The sequence below is a fragment of the Protomyctophum parallelum genome (assembly GCF_964188405.1).
Source record: "Protomyctophum parallelum genome assembly, chromosome: 21".
In the NCBI taxonomy this organism is placed as follows: Eukaryota; Metazoa; Chordata; class Actinopteri; order Myctophiformes; family Myctophidae; genus Protomyctophum; species Protomyctophum parallelum.
In genome coordinates this window covers 13,836,879-13,854,973 of record NC_139713.1, presented here as the reverse complement: position 1 = coordinate 13,854,973, position 18,095 = coordinate 13,836,879, and the positions used below count along the sequence as shown (strand labels likewise).

General features: G+C 41.5%; 2 protein-coding genes across 2 annotated transcripts; both read left to right on the top strand.

The window, feature by feature from the left end:
• Positions 1 to 2,033: 2,033 nt before the first annotated feature.
• On the top strand, positions 2,034 to 3,035 carry LOC310878833 (kelch domain-containing protein 3-like; the record flags this gene model as incomplete). Its single annotated transcript, XM_083793248.1, has 2 exons — positions 2,034 to 2,429; positions 2,556 to 3,035. 2 exons carry the CDS (start codon positions 2,034 to 2,036, stop codon positions 3,033 to 3,035), a joined length of 876 nt encoding a protein of 291 aa, XP_083649374.1.
• A 3,988-nt stretch (positions 3,036 to 7,023) lies between these two features.
• On the top strand, positions 7,024 to 18,084 carry LOC310879365 (annexin A3-like). The gene is made up of 14 exons (XM_083793985.1): positions 7,024 to 7,224; positions 7,389 to 7,423; positions 7,674 to 7,721; positions 7,835 to 7,919; positions 8,494 to 8,588; positions 9,163 to 9,276; positions 10,971 to 11,061; positions 11,535 to 11,614; positions 12,319 to 12,375; positions 13,873 to 13,966; positions 14,181 to 14,276; positions 14,376 to 14,434; positions 16,077 to 16,199; positions 17,397 to 18,084. Exons 2-14 carry the CDS (start codon positions 7,412 to 7,414, stop codon positions 17,454 to 17,456), a joined length of 1,014 nt encoding a protein of 337 aa, XP_083650111.1. The 5' UTR covers positions 7,024 to 7,224; positions 7,389 to 7,411; the 3' UTR covers positions 17,457 to 18,084.
• Positions 18,085 to 18,095: the final 11 nt, after the last annotated feature.

Below are 18,095 nucleotides of genomic sequence, written 5' to 3'. Positions count from 1 at the left end.
TCCCCTGAGTTCATACCTGCTTTCCCTAGGCTTAAATAAATAGCTCCTGCATGCTGACTGGAAGCGACCTGTTATGCTTTGTACATTATTATTGCTGTGTTGAGGCTAGATCTGCAAATTTCAATGTGCAGTTTTTAATAAATAGTGGATTTGTTGGCACATAATAGTCAGCCCGGTTGACAATTCTTATTGCTTTCTTTTGTAGAATAACAACGGGGTGTAGTAGCCTATAGTTTTATGTGTGTTTCCCCAGACTTCGACGTAAGTTAGATATGGCATAATTAGGGAATTGTATAATGTCTGGAGTGATTTTGTATTAATGATGTCTTTCATTTTGTATAGGATTGCTATTGTTTTCGATATTTTAGTTTTTAAATAGTCTATGTGAGGTTTCCAGGTGAGTTTGTTGTCAATCATGATTCCTAGGAATTTTATGTGGGTTACTTGATCGATTTGTTTGTTATTTATGGTTATATTTTTTATTGCCGAATATAATACATTTAGTTTGACCTATATTTAATAATTTATTTATATCAAACCACTTCTTTAACATTTTTAGGTCAGCTTCTTTTGTTCTGTTCTTTACAAATGTCTTATATATAATAAGTCAATTTTTTTACATGCATTGTGGATACTATTAGTTATCCATGGCTTTTCTTGTTTTAATTTGTGGAAAAGGTTGCCGTGTGTGTCTCCACAATGTTTGTACTTGAGCTTGTAGACATTTTTGGGGTTCTCAGTGATCAAACAGAGATTTATGTCATGCGCTCTTGAGGGCTTTATAAGCCACTTCCACTCAAGGCTGCTTGGTTTCGGACGACACTTAATATGGCGCAGCCTCACGTGAACGCGCATATCGAGGGCAAGTGTGTGGGGCGAGTGGCGAGGAGCTGGTTTCAGAAAGGGGGTATCAGAACACAGCAACATCACACAAACAGGATGGGTCATCACAGTAGCCTACTGATACAGTAGTACATTTGTGCACAGTAATGAGCAGGAGAATATCTGTCAGACTGAGAAGTGTTTTTTCAAAAACAAAAATAAAAGCACGGTATGCTGACTATTGACTAATTTCAATGTTGATATATTTAGTGGCACTGGATGAGGGCACCGGCCAAGGTCCTCATAGCACTGCTGTTGACAGGGGATATCCTGCCCAAAAAACGAGTTATCTGCTTGACCTTTGAGATCACTTTCATTGCCATTTTTGAGTGGTGCAACCACTCCAAGGAACAGCAATGTCCGTGTTCACCTATGTGATCACCCACCTATGTGATGTTAATGAGCACCATACCAGTAGGGGCCAGTAGGGGTGCTGTTGTGCAAGAAACAGAGAGAGAGAGAGAGAGACAGTGCTGCACTGTTGCCTGCTAATGAGAGAGAGGAGGGGGGAGGAGAGAGAGAGGGGAGTTGCACCACTCGGTTCACACGGGTGTGATTTTTCACATGTGAGTTTGTTATCCAAGATACAACCCAAGTAAGTGACCTCTTCCTTACTTGTGACTACATTGTCACCCACTCTAACCGTGAAGCCCGGGGACTTGTTGAGGTTTTGACTTGAACCAAACAGGATAGATTCAGTTTTCCCAAGGTGCAGTGACAATTTGTCGTCGGAGAGCCAAAGACAGATGCTACCGAGCTCTGTGCTGAGTACTCTCCCAACCTGGGACTTATCTTTGTCCGAGACCAGGAGAGCTGAGTCGTCAGCGAACAAGAACAGATTGCATTTGCATGCCGAGTTCATGTCATTTACATAAATTAGAAATAGTAGAGGCCCTAGGAGGGACCCCACACTCTACTGGGAGGGAAGTAGACAGGGTACCATTCACCTCGACCACCTGTTTCCTTCCCTCAAGGTCATGAGCTATTCTACATAATGATGTCAATGACGTCACAAAACCGTCATTACAACCGATGTAAGCATCCTTTAAAAATGATCTGTCCTATAAACAAAACACCATTTAGGAACTTGACATTGTAACTTCCGGGTGTTAGTAGCATTTATTTGTGGAGGTTCAGGTACTGTATTTAAAATGTTGCACTGGACAGTACACCTGAAAGGAGGACATACTGGACAGTATAACAGTGCTGCTGTGGTAGTCGGGCTCAAGGTGTATCACTTTGTGGTCAACAATGATCAGATTGAGGTCCACATCTTCAATCAAGTGTCGTTGCGCTGGAGGATTTTGCCCCCAAAGACGATAGGAAGAGGAGAACGCCCCCTTGAGGTTTACTCCTGCCTTAAAACAGCTGTGCTGATTGAAGATACTGTCTACCTCTGGGGAAGGATGAATGTGCTTCATGCATTTGACGTTGACGCCTGCATATGGTTCAAACCAAAGGTTTCTGGGACCGTTCCAGAGGAGAGGATGGACCACTCTGCCTGCGTCCTGGAGAAGGCCATGTATATCCATGGAGGAATCACACAGGTGAGAGGACGCACTAATGACATCTACAAGTTGGACACCAGCACAATGGTCTGGTCTTTAATCAACACCAGAGGAACTGCTCCATCTGTTTCATCCAGTCACTCTGCCACAATTATCGGGACAAAGATGTTTGTATTTGGGGGATTCTCTGGGTATGAACAAGGGGTCTACTATAACACCATCAGAGTGTTTGACACAGAGACCAACCTCTGGCTGAGCACGCATTCTGCACAGATTCTTCCAGAAGGACGCTTCGGTCATTCCGCATTCGCCTACAATGGAGAGCTGTACATATTTGGTGGCAGCAACGACTCAAACCAGGAATTCAATGACCTGTGGAAATTCAAACCAGAGACTTTCTCCTGGAGTCAGGTTAAGCCCAAAGGGAAAAGCCCTTGTACAAAGTCTTGGATGGTCTGTTGTTGCATGGGAGATCTTATCATCCTCTTTCGAGGAAATGACAGATCTGATGAGTTGTTCATCTTAGACTTTAGTCCGAGTCTTAAGATGTTATGCAAACTGTCAGTTATTCAGTACGGTCTGGAGCAGTCAGAACTTCCACATGGCATCAAGTGGGAACTGGCAGCCATGACTAGCAACAACTGAACAAATAACATTCAAAATGGGAAAAAAAAGTAGCTGCAAGCAGCTATGACAACGTGGTCAAGCCCCCCTCCCCCCCAAAAGAGAAGCTATATTGTTACATAATCGGGTGATTATGGTAATTTGGTTATTTATCAGTCGCATGCTGTTGTGCTGTATAGAGGAAGGTGCTGACTCCGTTTTCACCTTCCACCTGCCCACCTCGTCATCGTGAGCCTATCATCAAGCGGAGGGCCGGCCTACAGTGGAAGCCTACTTAAGCGCAGCTGTGACTTGAGCCTGTTGGCACTGCCATACTGAGCACACACTGTCCAGGGAGCTGTGAAACAATCATTGTCAAAAAGTCAAGCTCTATAGGGACTCTATGTGTTTAGAGCACCCTGAGAGTTGTATGCCTCTGTCTCAGCACCAGATGTTAGGCTACAATGAATTATACTTGAATTATATAGTATGGGAGCTTGCTTTTTGTAACCGTTTAGATCAGCATTGGCAGCGTAATTAATGTCCATAAGAACGAATGGACACTGTGCACACGCCCAAAATCCTTGAGTAGTAACTATGTCGAATGTAGCTGCCTTGCGTTCATTGAGAGCAAGGTGTGTCCAAAATGAGGCAAGCTCCTGTTCTTTAACTGTTTTTGAGGTATACAGCGTCTCATATTTAGGTCAAATGTCCGCCAAATATGACGTAAATTTGTGGCAGCAGGCATTCTGATTGGCCAGTACGAGATGAGTCATGATGATGTACGATGATATGAGCGCCCCTCACTTCACACGGGTGTGATTTATGAGGGGACAATGAAAGGGGAATTCAGGTCAAATGTCTGCTAAATCTTGTCCCACGGGTCTCAAGATTTGCCATTGACTATTAATGGAGAAATTAGGTCAAAATTCTGCTAAATATGTAAATTAAGCATTAAAACATTAAACGACATTGACATTGAAGGGAAAATATACGTCATATGTAAACGAGCAAATCAGCTAACCAATCACAGGCAACGGGCATTCTGATTGGCTAGTATGAGATGATGATGTATGATGATAAGAGCGCCCCTCACTTCACATGGGTGTCTATAAACAGCTTTTGTCCCCACACGTCTCAAGATTTGCCAATGACAATGAAAGGGGAATTCAGGTCAAATGTCGGCTAAATCTTGTCCCCACACGTCTCAATATTTGCCATTGACAATGACCAGAGAAATTACGTCAGAATTCCGCTAAATGTGACCGGTGTCAAGATAGGTTCCTCTTTTATTTTCTGTTCCTTTATTTGTTTTGCATATATATAATGTTGTATATCCGTTCAGTGACTGCCCCGACCAACGGACTGATATGATCGAATCTGATTCGTGATGTAACAGGTCGTATTTGCTTTCATCTTTGTCTTTGCTGTTCATATGCATATCACATGACCATTCATTAAAATATGCCAGATCTATGATTCCATGACTTATGTTTACTGCCTGTTTATTGGTACGGTAATGACGCATCACGTCACAGTGGATCAGCCGCTTCCATATGCATCTTCCACTCCGGCCACCGTGTGCTCAAGATCATGTGTTTTTTCTGGCCAACATCCTGCAGCAGAGAGGGGACACACACACACACACACACACACACAGGTTCCATTCTGAAGTGATACATACACTCCTAGCTGGCATCTCACCTGAGTTCTATATTTATAGCCTATATCTAATCAAATCACTGCTCACATCCGGTCTGGTGAGAGAATGGATCCGGGTTTGCTTTCAAATCAACACTAATGATTTGATTTGATATGATATGATTTGTGTGTGCGCGTGCGTGCGTGTGTGTGTGTGTGTGTGTGTGTGTGTGTGCGTGTCATAGGAGGCCTTAGCTATGTTTCAAGTGAAACAGACCTCCACCCTCAGGGGGGCCTCCAAGCTCCAACTGAACGTCAGGCGTCAGTCAACCCCCGCCACTCTTGGCCCTCTCTATCTATCTATCTCGCTCACTCACTGCCTTGCTCTCTCCCACAATGTTAAGTTACACCTATTTTATGTTAATAACCTGGGTAAAATGTGCAGCATTGGGAGGTAAAGGAGGAGACACTTTAATTGTGAAGGGACGACAGGATGAGGAGGTGTTGTTGTTGTTGCTAATTGTCGAGAGTAATGGCTGCGTGTGATATTGAACTATGAACAGTCTAACTATTTGTAACAATACGGCTGTATCAACAAAATAATTATGTCATAAGGTATATGGGCGCGCGCGTGTGTGTGTCGGCTCTCACTTGTCACAGTAGCCTAACTCCTGTCCCGTTTCGTTCTGACTGTACTGAGTCAGTTGTCAGGGTGCCTGTATTTCTATTCTATGGTCTGTGTCGTCCTCAATTGGACAAAAGCAGCAACAGGCCTACATACAACCATACAGGCTTTTGGAAAGTGATTTAAAGAAAGTTATATTTAAAAAATGTTCAGCCTACTAACTCCTGACCTCCGGCTGTTATTGTTGTTGTGACCACCAGGGGTCATTGCCATGCTGGCTTGCACATTTTTGTAAAAATTCCATTTTTCCCACAGACATACAAAACAGGTAGACAATAACATGAACCAGAAATGCATTAAGAGCTAGCCTTATATAACAGCTAGGTCTTGCCTGGGCTTTAAATGAGCTGTTCTGTCACTTATTATTCGTTTTTTATAAAAGGTGGGAGTATATTTGTTCTAATTTAATAATAAAACAGAAAATGCTGAACACAGAATAGACTGGGCTATATCTTGCACCACCTCTTAACCATTATCCCTAAACTAATTTGCCATTAAAAAAAAGTTCAAATAGCCGATCTACAAGCTCACAATGTCTCGATGTAGATCGGCTAGTTGAACTATTTTAAAATGTTTTTCAAAATAGTAAAAAATGGCAAATAAGTTTAGGGATAAGGGGTGGCGCAAGATGGAGCCCTGTAGGTCTGAACAAGTTACTCAGGATGGGCAGGTGATGATTCAATCAAATCAATCAATCAAATTGGTTGGTGGACTGAAGATTAGGGAATCACGTGGTGAGATGACGGACAAAATCATAAACATGTGTTTTTAAGCCTTTTGGCCAAAAATGTTTTTCATGCCCTTGTTAGAGTGTCAATTAAACTCTGAAAGTGTAACATTTTATCATATTTGTTGTTATTTTATTTAGGGGTTAATTGATTAATCAATTAGGCTAGCATCATCACTGAAGTCACTGGGTCAACAGCAAGTGTTGGGGCCAATTTTCTTTTAATAAATCACTTTATTATCTGCCCAATGTACTATTTTGATTTTCTATGGCTTCCTGCATCATGGCTGGGTTCCTCAGATCAACCATGTGACCACACCTGCATAGTAGGAAGAAGAACATGTTTATTGATACATTGATGATTGATACAATCTAAAATCTTAAACGTTCTTAATCTTACCTGCTTTTGAAGTGCATGCAAGTCTACTGTCACTCGCTACCGTCAGCCACACATGCAGCGAGTTATTGCTAACCTGACTCTGCCAGATGGGGGCGGTATTGGGTAACCATGTTCCCCAACACAGTGAAACAAGTGTGTAGCAAGCTTTTTGGAACTACTAACTTCCGGGAACTATTGAGAGCTCCTCCCATTGGTAGTTGCGGTTGTGGAATGTGGACAGCGCCCACACAGTCACACACACACACACACACACACAGTCACATACAGTCTATGAGTCACACACACACACACACACACACACACACACACACACACACACACACACACACACACACACACACACACACACACACACACACATTCATACTCTGGTTATGGACAAATTTGCTATGACGCCCGTCCCATTGATAATAAATAATAATACAATACGTTTAACTACAGACTGTCCAACTTCAAGCTATGCCCCGCCCCCTAAAACTTCCTGTATTTCTATATAAAATGTTATCTGTACAGTACTACTGTCTGTAGTCATGTCATGCACGTTGCGTTCCGTGGAGATTGGATTGGATTGGAGTAGAGCTCTGACTGACTGCCTCTGATCAGGAGGAGTTTGGTTTGGGAAAAACCTCCTTTGTAATTTCATTTCCCGTAATCCCGTAGAGCCGATGACCTGGGCGTTGCCTTCACAACTCCGCTAAAGAGGTTCCCTTTCTCGCTGCGATTCAGTCTTTTTCCCCCACCCTGCTGGCAAACCGACTATTGTGATTTCTTGCGTTTGGTAAGCCTATCTATCTTTGTGTGTATATAGTTGTCGCTGTCTACTTTAGATTTTTTTCCTTCTTTCTTCTTATACTTTGCTGTATGCCTGTATGGGGAAGGAGCGTGTTCCTTTATTTGCAATGAAACGCAGTCTCATCTTTATTCTCTCTCTCTCTTCCCCAGGTTGACTGGACCCATAAGGAAGAATGTCTGTTTGGGTGAGGGGCTATAGGCCTGCACACAGCATCTAAAAATGACATAAGTTGTTCGGAATCAGAAGTGTACTACATATTGAAGTTAGCATTACATGCAGTAGCATTAAATTACCTACATATAATATTGTAATCGTAGGCTGTAGATAGTATAGGGTATATATATATATAGGCCTACTACTAGCCCTAGGCAATAATCTATCATCACTCCTATAGTTTCATAATCTGATTGCAATAATTTGCTGGCCTATTGCAGGATGACTTGGAACTGCTGTTAGACAACCCCTCCTCATTGACAGTAACAGTAAGTTGACCATACCATGGGTTAAAGAGGTTAAAATCACAATGTAGCCTATTAAGTTTGTTATTTCATTATTGTGACTGAGCCTGTTTGTTGTTGCATGTGTTTGCCATCAGTCCAACAGAGGGACTGTCAAGGATAAAGCAGACTTCAAAGCAGAAGAGGACGTGGAAACTCTGAAGAATGCCATAGAGGGCATTGGTATGGGAAAACAATTACAGTTAAAGAGTTATCTTTCTGTTTATTCAGCAAAAGAAATCACACCCGTGTGAAGTGAGTGGTGCAACTCCGTGTGGGGGTCCCCGGGGGGTGCCCGGAAGTTCCAGCCCCACAGGAACGCGCCCAGGGGGCCGGGGCGATTCCGGCGAGCCGCCCCATGTCCGAAACGGTTGAGAAATGACAGAGTTAAAGGTGGTTGCACACCGGCCGCGTTTTTCGGAAAACCGATGGAAAAATCCGAAATTGCGCTCTGTGTGTGGGGACCTTTACCGTGTGGGGGTCCCTCTACTGTACTGTACTGTACTGGCACACCCAAAATCAACATATATACAGTTAATATGTGTGTTTGTGTGTGTGTTAGGTTGCGCACAGGTGGTGAAAAACAACCATGCTATTTTTGTGCTCATACCCAGGCACCCAGGCAGGCACTCAGCCAACCACACACACAGCAAACGTAGACTGAATTCTAGAGTGCATTCTACCGTGTGGCGATAATGAGCTATATGTAAAGAGTTTAAAAGACTGCTTTGTTCCGTTCTCTGATCTCTCTATCTAGGAACCTCAGAAGATAAACTGATTGAAGTCTTGGCCCAGAGAAGCAATGCTCAGCGCCAGGTTATTGCCAAGGCCTATCTGAAGGCCACGGGAAGGGTACATTAATAATATTACCTGGGTTTATTTATCTTTAGCCATTTAGTATAGAGCCATAAGTTAAGAATAGTAGCTATCAACAATCTCTTTGCCAGATAAAATAAGTATACATAACATAAATGCAGGGGAGTTTGGAAGCAGCCCAGTGACTGGAGAGGTTTGGCAAGATTATAAAGCACGCACGCAAGACTACAAAATAAACATCTCTACAACCAATCTGACATGGACACCTTACAACAGGCTTTAACAATAACATGCAATGCACTTACAGTACCAAAATGAAACCTGAATGGAATTATCAAAGAATATTAGAGGTATGGAGAGTGTACAATTTTATGTATACAGCGGTTGAAGTAGTTGCATTACTAGGATATATATGCAGATATATGTTCCTTAGCCTGATGCACAGAAAATAGTCAATCCACAAGCCCAAAATGGTCACGCTGCGACACATGAGCTTGTAGATCGGTTATTCCTGTTACGCGACACAATGCACAAGCAAGTATACCTCAGGCCTTAGGTGCAGCCGGAATGTATACAGAATACATGTAAATACATATTCTCTCTCTCTCAGGCTTTGGTAGCTGACTTGGAAGGTGACACCCACGGAGACTTTGAGGAACTGCTCGTTGCCTTGGCGACACCCGCCGATGTGTACGACTGTAGAGAGATCATTAAAGCCACCCAGGTATATGATCGTAATCGATGACGAGGTCAAAGTGAGTGTGTTATGCACAGGGTGACCATTTTCCTCTCACGCCATATTCAGTGGGCGGAAGACCGGTGTATGCTACAAAAGTACAAAATGGCCACCATGTATGTCAACTCAACTTCACATCACAGGTTCACAGGTGTGAGTGCCATATGTTTCAAGAAAAAGATGAAAATAAATAAATAAACTAACACAACAGAACAACAAATGCAATATAAATATTGGCAGTGCGAAATAGCGTATGATATTATATATATATATATACCGTATATATATATATATATATATATATATATATATATATATGATGAAATGTGTATGATATATGCACAAGATGTGTTAGAGTAGCAGTTAAAACTGCAGAGCATCAATCAAGCAGGTACATGCCGTTGTGTACAGTATATATATACTATGGCAACTTACTAGGAACGCATCCTAGTTCTATGCTTATGAAGTTGCTATTATTTTCATGTCATTGTGTCCTACATAGAATGCTTATCCACCAGGATGCCACAGATAAAAAACATTCCATGCGTTCTTTATTGTACGAAAGGTAGCATTTTATAATAAGGAGCTCCAACACGATTTGCACTGTGAATAATCTTTAACCCATTCTGGACGGGAACCCCTTTTGGTGTTTTAACTAAGCATTATGTTATACTTTAGCTATAACATAATGCTTATATAAAAATAGCAGATCTACAAGCTTATAGCGCGCCACCGAGTGGCGCGCTACGAGCTTGTAGGTCTGCTATTTTTTGAAAAAATCGTAAAAATGTGGCACAAATCTTGCCACAAATCTTTGAATATATTCTTTCAGAGCAAACTTTTTTAATTTCGACGTCGGACCTAATAAATTAACTAATTAACTGTTAATACGGTATCAGGTACGGTCGCCCCTAAAAACCATTTCGCCCCTCGATTTCTCACGCCGACCGCTCGGTGCCGCGATTCATGTATTCTTTATTTTGTTTTCCTGAGAATAAGGTTCAGTCAGACAACTCACGGAATAGATTCAACCAATATTTATTATAGAATGAGAATACAAGTGTGCATAGATATATTCATCTTGGCGTTCGGCTCTGCTGCATTTACTCTTAGCTTGGCACGATTAATCATCATAAACATTAAGAGCAGGGAGATAGATATACAATGAACCCCCCCCCCCCCCATGGGGAACATAAATAACAGAGCAAACATCACATAACAACCGGGAACCATAGCAGAAGGAAGGCATGCAGACTAGTGAGCTTAAGTAGCCCGCCCAATTGGTCAGCTGACTGCCACATCAGCGAATGACGTGTGGGACTTGCACACACTTATACACCCACATATAAATTCAGCATGTTAACCCCTTGAGTATAGAATGTGCCTTTTGAGCACGCATGAACTCCCTCGAGTGCAAGTGTTAGGCATAGTTTTACTGCAGGGTTAAGTTTAGGTTAGGTTTAGGCATAGTTTTACTGAGGTTGAGGTTAGGAATAAGGTTAGGTTTAACCGTTGAAGCATCATTTACTTGGGTTAATTTAGGAATACCAGGCCGCGCAGTTCCGCTGGCTCTACGCCCGGGGCGAGTTGGTAAAGGGGCGGGTCGTTTGGTATTCGTTAATACTACTACTACTGGTTTTGTATTGGAAAAGCATGAAGAGGATAATTATTTGTGTTTATAGGGAGCTGGGACCACAGAAAGTATTCTGACTGAAATATTTGCCTCAAGATCCAACAGACAAATCAAAGCCCTGTCTGAAGCATACCTGGCAGGTTAGTATATTATTCACATATATTTCTGCAAATAAGATGGTGACAATAGTGTTTTCCCCCCCCCCTTCCATGGGCACGTGTGTGTGTGTGTGTGTGTGGTCATTGTGAACGCAATGAGCACTAACTATGAGACCTAGCAGAACATACATGTCTTGTCTGTGTGTATCTCACACACACACACACACACACACACAAACGTAACCTAAAAACAAAATGTACACATTTTATTTTTAAAGAAAACGTACAAAAAACCATGCACGCACGCACGCACACATACACACACACACACACACACACACACACTAAAAAAATAACTTCAAAAAAACGTAACTTAAAAAAACCCACTAAATGTATGAGCTGCGTTCACGCGTCTTACTTGTGCATGTGGACTGATTATACTTATAGGTATTTGCATGTTTTAGAGTAGACTATTGTTATACTGACATTCTGTGTTGTGTTTTGTCTCATCCTAGAAACGGGCAGATCATTAAGTCATGATTTCACTTCGGAGGTATCCGGGGACTATGGTAAAACTCTGCTCATTTTAGCCGAGGTACATATGTTACATTGTTTCTACCAGTGTTGTTGTCTGGCAGCACATTTCGATTTTAGTTTTAGTCATAGTCTCTTGAATAGTTTTCATTTAGTTTTAGCCACATTTTAGTCACCTGGAATGTCTTAGTGTTAGTCTAGATTTAGTCGACTAAAATCCGATGATATTTAGTGATGATGAATGTATTTCGGCGGGCCTTGATGCCGTCGTAATGACTGTTTTTACACTTGCTAAAAATAGTCGAGATCCGACTTATTATGTATATTTATTAATATTAACGAATTATGTGTATTTTACCATAATGCATCATACAACGGTAGACAAATAAAGATGCGTAACCGCCGTACACTGTCAAAGGCAAAGCCATATCGTTTTTTTAGACAGTTTGGCTTCTCCACTCTCAGCCAAAGAATGTGCAGAATGGAATTCCATGGAAGAGAGCAGTTTCTGAATTATGTTAGCACAGCTATGAGAGATACTGTATAGTATACACGAGTTCAGCATATACAATTGACTTAGCAATACTTTTCTGAGAGTGGCCTAGACTGGAGAGGTCAGAGAAACACAACTTCTTTAGGTGATATTAATTTACGTCATGAAGCAATGCAAAAAAATGGAAAACTCTCATCTGTAGAATTACAGTAAGGAACGTACAGTACCATCATCACCATCATCACAGTTGTGATCCCTCCTTTCCTTTGTAGGGCAAGAGAGATGAAAGCACTAGTGTGGACGTCGCCAAAGCCAAGGAAGATGCTAAGGTGAAATCAGCTACAGACTAAAGTAATAACCATCCACTATGTGGAAGAGGCGAAGCTAAATGGAAACGGAATAATTGCCGTGGTGTTTAACCCATTCTGGGTGGGAACTTTAGCTATTGAAAAATAGCAGATCTACAAGCTCAGTGCCGCGCTACAATCTTGTAGGTCTGCTATTTTTGAAAAATCATGAACACGTGGCGCAAGTCTTTGAAGATATATTCTTCCAGGGCGAACGTTTTTAACTCAAATCTTTGCCTCTGGGGGGGGGGGGGGGGGGGTCCCTGGAACAACATATTTCCTTGACGTCCTTGACGTGAAAATGTTTGAGAACGATATAGAAACATGGGTTTTTCAGAAAACGGTCAGGATTTAGAAGGCATTTCGTAGAATCGTTCTCGGGTCAAAATGGGTTAAATGCCATTTTAGAGTCATTCATTACAATGTGAAAAATACGGTTAAAACAAATATTAACACATTTTTATTACTCATGACTTATATGTTACCCCCAGTAGTGATCGCATTATGTTATACTTTAGCTGTTGAAAATGAGCAGATCTACAAGCAATTCTTTGAAAAATTTGATGTTCCCGCGAAAATGAGGTGCAAATCTTTGAATACCGGTATATATTCTTTCAGAGCAAACATTTTTAACTCAAATCTTTGCTTCTGGGGGCTGGGGGGGTCCCTGGAACAACATATTTTCAGATGCCGGTCGCGGCCAAATACAGATAATTCCGGGTGGTCCTTGACATGAAAAGGTTGAGCACCACTGACAAAGGTTCTTTCTGAATACTGTCACGATTTAGAAGACATTTTGTAGAATCGGCCCTCAGCTATAAATGGGTTAAGGCAAAGGAAAGGAAAGGTACTATGTTTACCCAGGGTAACTGGACTAAGGAAAGGAAAGGTACTATGTTTACCCAGGGTAATTGGACTAAGGAAAGGAAAGGTACTATGTTTACCCAGGGTAACTGGACTAAGGAAAGGAAAGGTACTATGTTTACCCAGGGTAACTGGACTAAGGAAAGGAAAGGTACTATGTTTACCCAGGGTAACTGGACTAAGGAAAGGAAAGGTACTATGTTTACCCAGGGTAACTGGACTAAGCTCAAGAACTTGTTCACAGCCAGGCCCTGCTCATAGAACATTTCATGGTAGGGGTTCAATGCCTTGTCCAAGGGCACTTCAGCGGTGGTCATTTTAACGTGCCGGTCCGGGGATACGAACTAGCGACCTAAGCGAGGCCATGATTATGATGGCCTCGTGTAGTATTTCGTAACCCTTCGTTAAGTATTTCACTTCGTCCCACTGGGCGTGGCCCAGCCCCTGAACCTTGTGTGAGTCAAGACATGGACCGGTGTATTTGCGTTGAATCATACTTACTCTGAACCCTTATGAGAAATTCCATTTTCATTGTTCCTCTCCAATTGTGTTTTCCACTGTGTACATTATTATTATTTTTGCATGTATACTCATATCTTTCTCCTTCTAACACAGGCCCTGTACGAAGCAGGGGAGAACAAGTGGGGGACAGATGAGGCCAAGTTTATTGATATTCTGTGCCATCGGAGTGTTCCTCAGTTGCGACAGAGTAGGTAGACTTTTATGTTTTTGGAGACAAATGTATCTGACGATAAAGGTGCTTTGCACACCGGACGCGTTTTTCGGAAAACCGACGCCGCTAAAAATCCCGAAAAACGCTCTCCGTGCGCAGGGACCTTAACTCTGACAAACATATCGCTCCGCAAATCAGACTAAATAATACAGTATCAATAAAATCCATGTTTATGTCCATGTTTATGCAGCGCTTGTGGAATATAAAAGCATAAGCAACAAGACCCTGCAGGAGAAAATTGAAAGTGAGATGGGCGGTGACCTGCAGAAGCTATTAGTGGCCATTGGTAAGGACTCTTCTTTAGCAGTGCTTTTTTATTTTCTTTCAGGGAACTATAAAAAAAAAACGTATGCAAAACTCTCTTGTTTTCTGTGCCTTTCCACAGTTAAGTGTGTAAAGAGTGTCCCTACATACCTGGCGGAGAGGCTTTTCAAGGCCATGAAAGTAAGTTGTGGCGTCGATCTCGATTCTCCGTTATATAAACCCGATTCATTGACGAGAGTGCTGTGCAAACATAATTGATAACTGGAAGTAGTTATCATTCTGGACGGGGAACCCCTTTTGGTGTTTTAAGCATTATGTTATAGCCTACTTTAGCTATTGAAAAATAGCAGATCTACAAGCTCATAGAGCGGCACCGAGTGCCGCTTTACAAGCTTGTAGATCTGCTATTTTTGAAAAATCGTGAAAATGTGGCGCAAATCTTTGTATGTTCTTTGAGAGCGAACGTTTTTTAACTCAAATGTTCGCTTCTGGGGAAGGGGGGGATACCTGGAAAAACATATTTTCAGATGGGGGTCCGTGGCCAAATGCATAACATTTGACATGAAATAGTTTGAGAACCACTGACATAGAAACGGAGGTTTTCAGAAGACATTTTGTAGAAGCAGTTCTCGGGTCTAAAATGGTTAAATACCATATTACACTCTCCTTTGACAGTTGAAAATACATTATTTGTGTCCAGCCACTTTGTTTGCTGAAGCATTAAATCATCAGGCTACCTTTTGAACCCTGCAGAGTGCAGAGCACACAAACCAACACCTATACCAGTGACTCCCCCGACATCAAATCCACATATTGTTACGCTGCGGCCTTTCCTGCTGCAACATTCATTCAGCCACAGAGATGGTTCCATTGCGCTCTCATGGCGTGGAAGGGAATGTTAAGCCATGGTCTTACTACTGCTGTTGTTCTGAGGAAAGACTAACATTGTTGGTGGAAAAGTGTCACCAATTTGAGTGATTATGAACAGATGTTGCCGTTTGCAGTACTGATAACTTTCCCCCGGAACAACATATTTTCAAATGGGGGTCGGCCGCAATATACATATCATTTTGGGGGTCCTTGACATGAAATATTGAGCACCACTGATAGTTTTTTGTCGTTTTTACTTCTTTTTAGTCACTGATGCGATTAGAATCAGAATCACAATCATCCTTACGTCACATCACAGCCAGGTTTACAGGTGTAAAACAGTGAAATGTGTTTTTGTGCACTTGCAAGCAAATTCCATTTTCTATTTATCGCAGAAAGAAAGAAGCATTTACCCTAGATAGATTTTGTAGTTGACCTTCAAAGTGAAGGTTTGGCCAAAAGGATTGTAAAACCTTTTGTATTTTTTAGCATTCTGCATTGTGTGAAAGTCTGAATAGGGTAACATTTAATTTAGGAAGAACCTTTCTTTTAACCCATTTTGGGCAGGAACCCAAGCATTATGTTATACTTTAGCTATTGAAAGATAGCAGATCTACAAGCTCATATGAACTTTATGAACATATGAACTTGTAGATCTGCTATTTTTGAAAAATTGTGAAAATGTGCCGCAAATCTTTGAATATATATTCTTTCAGAGCGAACGTTTTTAACTCAAATCGTTGCTTCCGGGGGCGTCCCTGGAACAACATATTTTCAGATGGGGTCGGCGGCCAAATACAGATAATTCTGGGGGTCCTTGACATGAAATATTGAGCACCACTGATATAGAAACATGGGTATTTCAGAAAACTGTCAGGATTTAGAAGAGATTTCTTTTTATCTCGACGTCGGGCCTAAATGGGTTAACTACATGTGTTGTTCTCGTCTCCAGGGTGCAGGGACCACGGAGTCCACTCTGACCAGGATACTGGTCAGCCGTTCAGAGACGGACTTACTGGACATAAGAACGGAGTACAAAAAGCTGTTTGGCTGCTCTCTCTTCTCCCAGTTAGAGGTCAGCACGATGCGCACATACTGTACACAATATCTCTCTCATACACACACAAATCAGTTGTGTGTCTTATAGTCCGGCAGTTTGTTTAAAGTGGGAAATTTGGTATATAGTCAATGTTTGTTACTCACTCCACCCTCCACCGATATTGCCAAGAGAAACCCCTCATACAGAATATTTTTCTTCCGGTGAAAAAAAATCCCTTTCTGCCCAAAAAGTACCTTTTTTATACGTGTGGTGGAGGGGCTCAGAGTGCTTCCACTAAAGGAAACTAGGCTTTCTAATGACACAACCCGCCTTTGTATTGGTGAGAAGCAAAAACGTTTTTTTATTTACGCTAAAGATGATAGGCTGGTCTGCATTTATGCGAGCCCCGGAAGTCATCGGTAACATAGCTCTAAATGCAACGGTATTAGAGCTATGGACCAGAGCTAGAAAACCCCCTAGTTTGACATGTCACTTAAAGGAAAGTTTGACATTTTTGCCTGCCATATATATATATATAGGATGACGATGTTAATGGTAGGGTCACAAGAAACCCCCAGAAAAAAAATTGCCCAATACCGACAACCGGTCAGCAAGTGGATTCATGAATGTATGTATGTATATAGACAATATTTTAGGCCAATAAAAAAAAAGACTATACTAAATTTCCCATCTGTCCACTGCTGGACTATTAGGCCTGAAACACACTGGAAGCATGGCTGAAGGGATGTCATCTGCAATGACAGCGTCTCGCACACGTCTGCTGTTCCCAATTTACACTTGATTAACATTTCACCTTTGGGATCAGTGCTAGACACATCAATATTTTTGTCATTTCAAGCTCCTGGCAAAAAAAAAATTTTTTTTTAAAGAATTACCGGTAGTCAAACGATATTCTCTGCATTGAAACTAAACGAAAGCTAATCATTTATAATTTTGATCATTCTGATTCAATAAGAGACATTTTCACCATCTTATTTGGCTGCTTCCAGCATGTGGGAAAAACATATGCTCCAACTCCAACTGTGAGCGGTGTGGTTGGTCTTTCCAGTTAAAAGTGGACACTAAATGGAACAGTAAAACGCATAGTGTGTTTTGGCCTTCATGTCGGGATTGAGCATTATATTAATGTCTTCGGTACTCATGTTCAATATCTCAGGTGGTCATGGAATAGTTTATTTTAATAACATTTTCTTTGCATTCACCCTTTTGTAGTCTGAAGTGTCTGGTAATTACGCCAACGCCCTGAAGCTGCTCTGTGGTGGAGATGACTGATTATCGGCGATTTGCTTGATGAGAAACACCTGGAATAGTGTGGAGCTTCACGCCAAAGCAGACGACACGCCAGTGGACACAACTGATGACAATCAGTATTACATGAGAAGTGTTTAACTTATAACACAACTGTTCTAATAACACAACGGATGACAATCAGGATTACATGATACTAAGTGTTCTAATATTAAGATGGGGTATTCACCAATAAGAGGTCATAAGAGTTGAAGGAATTGTGTATTCACGACTGACTGAATCTCGTCGCAACTCTGAACTGCACAAGAGTGTGTTCTACTTAAAGTGTTTTCAAAAATATACAATGTAGATACTAGTAGACAACATTCAACCACTAGATGTCACACATGCAACACCTCTGTTGCACGAGGTTTATTTCCCTCATGTATAGTGTTCTTTAAACAACATTACATTAGCGTCAAGTAGCAGGCTTACCCAACAAAAATGGATTGTGGCTGGCTTACAGCTCACAGGGGTAATCAATCATGGAGTTTTGACATCCCTACTTGAATGATTATTTCACGTTTTGGGAGAGGGGGGGAATAATTTTATTACATTTTTTAAACCTCTGGATGAATTATTTTCTTATCACAATAGAATATCTCTATATATATATATATACCC

Excerpts from the sequence above, each read along its gene's own strand:
- LOC310879365 (XM_083793985.1), top strand. Across the intron at positions 11,062-11,534 it reads GTCTGAAGCATACCTGGCAG|AAACGGGCAGATCATTAAGT; the intron begins GTTAGTATATTA and ends GTCTCATCCTAG. Across the intron at positions 13,967-14,180 it reads TGTTCCTCAGTTGCGACAGA|CGCTTGTGGAATATAAAAGC; the intron begins GTAGGTAGACTT and ends ATGTTTATGCAG.